An 8,539-nucleotide genomic window follows, 5' to 3' on the forward strand; every position below is an offset into this window, starting at 1 on the left:
AAATTTCCCGAACTTTTACTCTTTGCATTGTTTGTTGGGGTGTCCCGAGAGAAGGAGGGGTGGGGGGGGTCCCCCTTTCCCAAAGTCTCCCGCGGCGTTTTGATCCGTTTGACGTTTCGTGTGCTCGCAAAATGTGTCCCATCAAGAAGAGGGCGAGGACGAGGAGGAGGAAGAGAGCAGCGACTCGGAATTGGACGAACCCCATGCCAACCTCTGCACAGATCAGAATGACCCTAAGCGCATGACCCCGAATGGACCGACCAGGTACAATAGCTTGATGTTTAATGGTTAAAACGTAATTTGTGTCAAAGTCCATTTTCTAGTTTAACAACTGCTGCGGACGTGGCTGGGTGTCTCTCAGTGGTCACCATTGAGCCGGCACTATCGAGATCCTGGGTTTTATCCCAGGCAGCCGTCCATCATTGAGCTGGGTTTTCAAGTTCAGTCAGTTGAACGTCTCGGCCCAATTGCCGATTACTCTCCGAGAAAGAAAATAAGCTATTCCAGTCAATTTGTTTCGTCACCTAACGTTGGCAAGACACTCCAGCTATGAGAACTTTAAATAATGATTCAACTACAAAGTAACAAACAGTTATTCGTAGCAGGGTGTGTGCAAATGGCACCCCATAGTGCATGGATAAAAAGGTAACTTGAAGGAATATTAATTCTGCATTATCGCCGCCTTTGGGTTGTTCTCTGGCACACAGATTCATACACTGCTGTGCGCGAGTTCCAAATGGAAAATATATCTCAAGACGTGACAACGATAGTACAATTGGAATTAAATTATGAAAAATACAAATTAAATCTAATTGATGTTGAATATAATGTTATTCGTGTGAGGGTTGAAATATCGACAGCTGGATGGGTCCATCATTGTAACAACCTTGCGTCTGCACCTTCCAGCATCGTAAATATTTGCATTGAGCCTGTCCTGTTTTCGTTCAGTTTAACGGATCCAGTTCTCACCACGTGCGCATGCCTTGGGGATTGGTCATCCGTCATTCTGTGTTTGACACAGCCAAGAATCCACTCTGGCCTTCCACACCACGGGAAGCTCAACCGGGAAAAAAAAAAAAACTGTCCCCAGGCAACTCTGTCTACCCCGTCCGCGATTTGTGTTCGCACAAACGTTTGACAACCGATTGAAAATAGAATTATTTTACCAGGCCCCAGGTGTGTTCCGAATCGGATCCGCTGCCAAGGATGGCAAACAATCGTCTGAGCTCGGATGACGGAGATGGCTTCGTCATCGTCAGCTACTCTGACTCCGAGTCGTCGGAACAGGCGAAGGAGCGGCTCTTGAGCCACGGCCAAAGCAACGGTGGCAGCGGCAGCCACCACCATCACCACGACGCACAGGACACCTCCAGTCCCAGACAACTGAAGCCGGGTAGAGTAACCGAGATGTACACAGTTACCTGGATATCTTTAACGGAAAGGCATCGAAATGTGAACATGTTGTTTGTTGTGTTGGTCTATAATAATAAGAAGAAGAATTTAATGTATGTATCCAGGAAGGCTCGCTCAGTCTCAAGACTATTTTGTGGGTGGTTTTATTTATTAGTAGTAATATCTTTGCCTAGGTTAGACGAACAGAATTTCTCAATATATTTCAGCAGGAGGGGTCCTACATTTGGATATTTGACTATTTCCTTGTTCGGGAATATTTATCTTCAACAGGACTGTGTCTGTATATATATAATAAAATACAATATCTTTATTCATGATAACATTAAAAGCAGTGTTGTTATTTTTGTCAGTAAATTCTTTATACGTTCACGGCTCTATTTCCACGTATTCGCAACGAGGTCTCATTTTCGTTTGACCTTGCTCCAGGCGACGTGTGTAACCATGTTTCTCTGCGCATACCACGTACGTGTTTGTGCGTGCGTGCGTGCGCGTAGGCTGGCGCTGGGAGAGGAAGTTGGTGCTCTGTGGGAAGCTGAGTATGCCTGGAGGCGCTGGAAACTTCATAGGCGGCCGCGAAGGAGCCGAGATCACGGCACTGTGTGTGTCCAGGTAAACCCTCCATTGCACTTGCCCCACACTGAAAAATACGTGCTTTGGTTTACTAATTCTAAACCCCTGACCTCTACCCTTAACCGCATGCATGATGCCTAACCATCATCCTAACCTCTATCCCTAACCCCAACCCTAACCCCTATTCTAACTCCTAATCCTTAACCCCTAAACTGTGACCCCTAAATCGAATTCCTACCACGAACCGCTAATCTTGACTTAATACAATCAGTTATATAAGAAAAGTATGTCGTCTTGTTTCATACGAGAATTCCGTGTAAGCAGATTTACTGTTTTGAAAAAGAAAAACGGGCTGGTGTCGCATTGCTAAGTCGCAAATATTGATGCGGAAAAAAATCAATGTTGGTCCACACGCCCTCTGCTGCCGTGCATGTGCACGCATGATTTACTGTTGCCTGCTCCCGTGTCCTGTGGCCATGCACTGAGCACGTGCATACGCGTTGCCCCTGGTTTCACCTTACACCTCGGCTCTCAAATAACAGCGACACTACTACTACTCTTGATTTGAAGCTTTCGTGACTGCAGGGATCCATACTCTTTGGTTCTTTCGGTAAAGTCACGTAGGTATAAAATAAAATACGACTATTTTTATTTCACCAGGTAAGGCCTGGAGAGTGATACACAGCTCTTTTTAAGAAGCGGCCTGGCCACAAATGATGGCTCAACAAAGTGGCTTATCGTGTGGAAATGTATAGCAGCCAAATACTCTAAATGCGTGATGTTGATTCTAAATTTGGAGGGAAAAGCTGGAGGACCCGGAGAAAAATCCACGTAACCACGGGGATAACATGCAAACTCCAAATATACAGGCATCAGGGTCGGGATCAAACCCAAGATCTCCTGTATACCAGGCAAGATAGTTAACATCTCGCCACCATGGCGCTCCATTCCCTTACATCACCCGTGTCGCGAGTCAGTCTTTGTGTTATAAACTGAATTAAAACCTATCAATCTGTCTGCAATTGTCTCAAATCATGTAGAGCAATAATCTTTATTTTATTTTCATTTTTTACCTACGTGACTTTACCGAAAAAACCCAAGAATATGAATCCTTGCAGTCACGAAAGCTTCAAATCTAGAATTAGAGCAATAATCGTTCATTGCCATATTTCGACAATAAAGTTTTAAACATATATAACGTTTAGAGATGGCCGTGTGACGCAGGGGTTAAAACACCGGGACGTCGCGGCAAAGATCCTGGGTTCGAATCCGGGTTTCAGCAACCCATGATTATACCAGGTTCTTAAATGAGTTGCTGGTCACCAATTACTTGATTAACGGGACAGTTCAAAAACATTTCCCTGCGGCAAGGCGCGTGTGCAAAGTGCAGCAGCCGCATAAGTGGTCATCATAATATCTGTTACTGCCAGCCATTATCTAACACGTGGGGCGGTGCACTCTTCTAAGAGCGTTCCAAATGGATACTTTGTCTTTTGACACATGATGCCAATTTGCGTGATGCCGTCACATCCTTCAATGAAACATTCCTTAGTAATAGTAATAGGTTTTTACCCTTTCAACTGGTACAAAAACTGACACCTTTATACAAGGGATCATGTTTGCAATAACCACAACACAAGCAGTCAAAATGCAAACAAAAAGAAACAACTCCGATAATGATATGCACTGTCCTTGAAGTTGATTGGTCCACACCCGAGACAGCTTTTCTTAGAGCCTAGTCTCCATTGGTGTTGGACCAGATGACAGTGCATATCATTATCAGAGTTGTTTCTTTTTGTTTGCATTTTGACTGCTTGTGTTGTGGTTATTGCAAACATGATCCCTTGTATAAAGGTGTCAGTTTTTGTACCAGTTGAAAGGGCAAAAACCTATTACTATATTTTGCCACTGGTAAAGGAGATGTCTCATAGTGAAACATTCCTTCTCGTTGTTTGCACAGGGACCACAGTCGCATCCTGGTGGGAGACTCGCGAGGCCGTGTTTACAGCTGCTCAACCAGGGAGCTGTCAGGCCATGGCTAGGATGGAAAATGACGGAAGTTCCCCCTCCCCCCAGAGGGAACGTGGTGTGGTGGGAGAAAAGTTTAGCGGCTTCCGATTGATTTCTCCAAATGGCACTTGAGGGTGATCGACATCGCATCCTTCTCTTTCTTTTCATCATTCACACACAGCTTCCATTTTTTTGGATGTTCTTTTTGGGGAAAGCGTGGAAAAAGCCACCGCCAGAATGTTCCTGATGACGACCAAAAATGTACGAAGTTGTGGACTGGTGCGTGGGGATGCGATGCGGGGAACGAAGATGAACTTTGTATCGTAAATGATCAGTTTTGCGGCCGCAATCCAACTGTTATGTCACCTACTTAGCCACCTTGTAGATATCACAGAAACTATAACAGGTCTTTGTAATTACACGTAAACATGTTTTGCCAGTTTTTTGTATACTAAAGACTAATTTGAAAGAAAAACATAATAATATAACGATGCACTTCTCCACTTTATCACGTGCCCTGTTTCGCTGTGCTGTGTTTGAGCGAGTACGTTGGTTCACTGTGTTCCTATGATGGACTTGTCATCGAAGCTACGCGCAGTCTTGCGGTTCACTGATCATTTACATATATCCATCACTTTGAAGGGAAAGACAGCGATTCCTTTGCATTCCAGTGCGCGGGAGTAATCGCAACTATCCGGTTGCAAAACAAGGGCACCTTTCAGAAGTTAACGTTGCTACTTTGAAATGGCTTTATCGATGCTCATTGTCGGTATTGTAGATATCGCCACTGTTGTGTCAGAGTCCCGCGTTCTTGGCCGACCTTCCGTGGTTCCGCGAGTACCGTGCTTGTGAAGCTGCGCCCCCGATCTCGTGCCAGAGCAACTTGCTTCTCACCGGCTTCCTCGTTGGCGAGCTGTCGTCTCTCTCCGTTTCACTCGAGCTCAATGCCCATCCCGTCTGTGCCATGCACAGTGAAGCACAAGTATCCGCATACCGTAGGTGTGACGATCTGAGGCCGGTTAACCTACGACAACAAGCTTTGCCGCACTGTGGTGAATTCTCCGAAGGAGGCCGGTTGATTGTGAGCAGGGGCATCGTCACGGCTGTGCTTCGGACCAATGCGATGCTTGTGATCTTATTAAGCTGTGGCTAAGAAAAGTCACCACATGTGCGATCATTTTAAGCCAGTGCTCTGTGAGCCTGTGTTAGCGGTTATATTTACCCTAATACAGATGTCAGCCAATGCTGCTTTTGTTGCAGATGGTCGCCTTGTGAACCAGTGAAGACTGCAATTTCCAAATTAGCGTTATTACAATTGCACACTGAACAAAAAAGTGTATACATTCTTGAACAAAATGTAAACAAAGTTCTGTTCCTAAAAACGAATTGTTTCGTGAATGCGTGGGATTTATGAGACCACCGTTATACCCGTGTAACATGAAATCAATTCGTAATATGCTGTATTTGGTCTACAAAATTGATGTGACTTTAATTTGGCTACATTCCTACTCTTAAGAAGGCACCGAGTAAATGGACGCTTCGGTTTCAAAGTTGGTTTAGAAGTTTATGGCCCTTTTCTTTCTTACTGAAAGGTTCAAGGTTGATGTTTCACTTGCCACAGCTCCATGGTTCATAGATTACGTGATTTTACGCAGATACAAATCGCGTGATGTGGGGGGGAGGGAGGAGCTGTTCAGAGATGTGGAGCCCAAAGTATTGGGCCACGTGGCGGTGAGGTAGAAGGAAGCAGCCACATTCAAACTGGATCATTCATATGAAATGGATGGTCCATAAAACAATATTTCCATGATTGAGAAATACATCCTTATGTTGTGGTATTAATATAATCATGTATCAAACGGTTTTGTTATTTTGGAGCAATTTGACCTTGAATGTGATACTAAATTATCCATTTATAACAGCATGGAAAGATTTTCATATAGTCGTGTTATAGAATGTGTTTTTAAAATATCCCAAAGTAATATAGCCTCAATCAACAGTGTAGTTTGAATTTGACATGTACACTTCATTGGTGCAATTTCCTTGAAGCATTTTTTTTACAGTTTCATGGCAAAGTCACCTTCATAACCATCAACACTCCTATGTCAGATCTATGGAATTGAGTGGCTGATTGCTTCAGTGGCAGATGTATTAATTTCCTCTACCATTGCTTGATTTCCAAGCATAATGTGAAGTGGGCAGACTAGCAATCATTCATAATATAGGTTTTTTTGGGTTAGATCGCGTAGATATAAATGTGTTGTTAACCCCGCCACCACCTGACACAGCCAATTAGTAAGGTTTGTCATGTAAACAAAGCATGACCATCAGTTGAGTTCAGCACACCGGTGTGTTGGAGAATAAACCCACAATGTCGATGGTGGGTTTAATGACACATTTAGATCTCCGTGATCTAACCCAGACACCTCATGGATTATTCGGTCGCGAAAGCCTACGTGTTCAACAGACTAGTCGGTTTTTTTCACTTATCGGTTCAAGTCTAAATTACCTTTTTAAAATGTGGCTATAGTTTGCGTTTAACCATAGTCATCAATTTACACGGCTCTGTCTACGCATTTTTAAACTTGCATTCATATCCATTCCAGTTCGGTTTTAAGGGACCATTTAATTTGTTCCATCGCTCAATCATGCAAAAAATATCAAGTGGGGAAAAAACCCCCCCTCATTATGCACACATTTCCTATACCGTACTTTATTTTTTATAAATACTTTTTTAACATAACATTTTATGTTTTAAGTTATATTGTGCTTTTTTTGTACTTCATGTTTATAAATTTATTTTTTTGCTGTAGTTATTGTACCGCAATTCGCTATACACATGCGTGCATATCACCCCCCCCCCAGCTGCGATTGTGTTGAGCCGAGTCGTCGTTTCTCTGGCAAAATTAATTCTTAAAGCTGTCGGGCAAATTTAAAACGAGACGACATCGCTCTGCGTGTTTCCTACACAACCTCGGCTCAAATTCAACCTCCCATTCATTGTTGTAAATCAAATCAAAGTTGCTGGTTAGCTGGAGCATGAACAATTTAGTGTGCAATAACTTATTTTTAATATTACATATTATATCTCTCCATACGGTGTATGGAGTGTCGGATAAGTTTTCCAAAATGAGAAACCACTGATATTTTTACCCAACATTTTTTTCTTCTGTATTGTTGGGTTTATTCCATTGTTTTTGGCCGATGTCTTTCAGTATTTCCTCGCTAGGCAAAAGACATAGCAGTGTTTTGATTATGGTTTTGTAAATTACCGTACCGTACAAACTGTTTCTTAACCCAGCTTTCCTTGCCACGAATCTCACAGCCCTGTTGTGGCGTAAGACATGGTGCTTTGACATGAATTAAAAGCCAGCACCTGCCTTTGTGGAATTTTATTTCATGGACCTTGAGAGTTAAATTTAAATTACTTTTACGTAAGATTGCACTGCAAAACTTAAATGTTGTCTATTTTTTTTAAAGCAATGCTTTAACATATCTTGTATTACTGTTAAGTGCCTAAGGTTTGTTGTTGCATATGGGCATCCTGTTAATTGCATGTGTGGTTGGGTTTTCTTCCCTGTCTGAAGTACACTTACCATTATTTTTGGCAACGTGGAGTTTGTGGGTCAAGGCCTGATTAACCGATATCAAAATATTCGGACTTTGAATTGAGACTTCAAGTTCAAGTGAACTTTAATTGCCCAACAATTACATTAATTAAAAACGAATAGTTAATCATTCACAGCCATTTGTAGTACCAGCTATGAAGATTAGGCCGTGTGCTCTCTGGGAGCGGGGAAAAAAAACAGAGATAATTGTGGAATGGCACAGACATTGGGGGTTGTGAAAGTTTTACCTGTAAAATATCCTCGTATGACATTTAACACCGCTATCGTTGTGATTACCATATAATGTATATGCGCACACTTCTGGCCGCTATGAAACACGAACCCGAAAAGTAATTACGATCGTCTCGTCCAACATGTACGCGAGTAGTGATGGTTGTCAATGTGTTGCGTGGTTCCAGATTGTTTGCCGATCCGCCTGTTATGCCAGTGGTTACAGATGTGCGTGTGAAGCTCCCCCCAAAAAAAAACCCTCGCCTGAATGTAAGCCTTCATTTTCAGCAGGCATATAACCCTGTTTGTAATTAAACATTTGCCGATGAATTAAATGCAGGAGCGCGGTGGGTGCTTTAACAGCCGTTGGGTGACAGAAGGCTTGGGTTGTGGTGACTTTTATGTTTGCAGCAGCAGCAAAAAAAAAAACTGGCATTTGCGGAACTAGAACAATTCACCGCCGATTGTCAAGGTTGAGCAAAAAGGGTGGACGCGCGTAAACTTGCAGCACTGCTATGTGTTTCATAGCAAAACTTGTACAGGTTAGACAGGTAAAGCAATATAAAAAATAAACGTGTTTTTAAATATTCCCTATTGTCCACTCCCGTTGGTGACGCGTGTTGTGACGATTTACGCAAAGTTATTATTTATGTTGCTTTTCCATCCAGCAAGGTCAAGCGTGAAGAAGTGTTGCGCTTAAAAAAAAC

The 8,539-nt window shown here is 42.8% G+C and overlaps 1 protein-coding gene across 2 annotated transcripts in view; it reads left to right on the plus strand.

Annotated features, from left to right (window-relative positions):
* The window catches only part of LOC133350576 (WD repeat and FYVE domain-containing protein 3-like), a 56,656-nt gene extending 48,235 nt beyond the window's left edge, over window positions 1-8,421 (plus strand). Inside the window, exons 34-37 of one of the 2 annotated variants that reach the window (XM_061565056.1) lie at window positions 147-264; window positions 1,170-1,393; window positions 1,908-2,022; window positions 3,944-8,421. In XM_061565056.1, coding sequence (XP_061421040.1) covers window positions 147-264; window positions 1,170-1,393; window positions 1,908-2,022; window positions 3,944-4,025 — 539 coding nt within the window. In that variant the 3' untranslated portion in view covers window positions 4,026-8,421. The remainder of the gene's footprint in view (window positions 1-146; window positions 265-1,169; window positions 1,394-1,907; window positions 2,023-3,943) is intronic. The other variant, XM_061565057.1, reaches the window with a different exon arrangement.
* Window positions 8,422-8,539: the final 118 nt, after the last annotated feature.

This window comes from Lethenteron reissneri, chromosome 34, assembly GCF_015708825.2.
Source record: "Lethenteron reissneri isolate LAM-NWPU_2019-01 chromosome 34, ASM1570882v1, whole genome shotgun sequence".
In the NCBI taxonomy this organism is placed as follows: Eukaryota; Metazoa; Chordata; class Hyperoartia; order Petromyzontiformes; family Petromyzontidae; genus Lethenteron; species Lethenteron reissneri.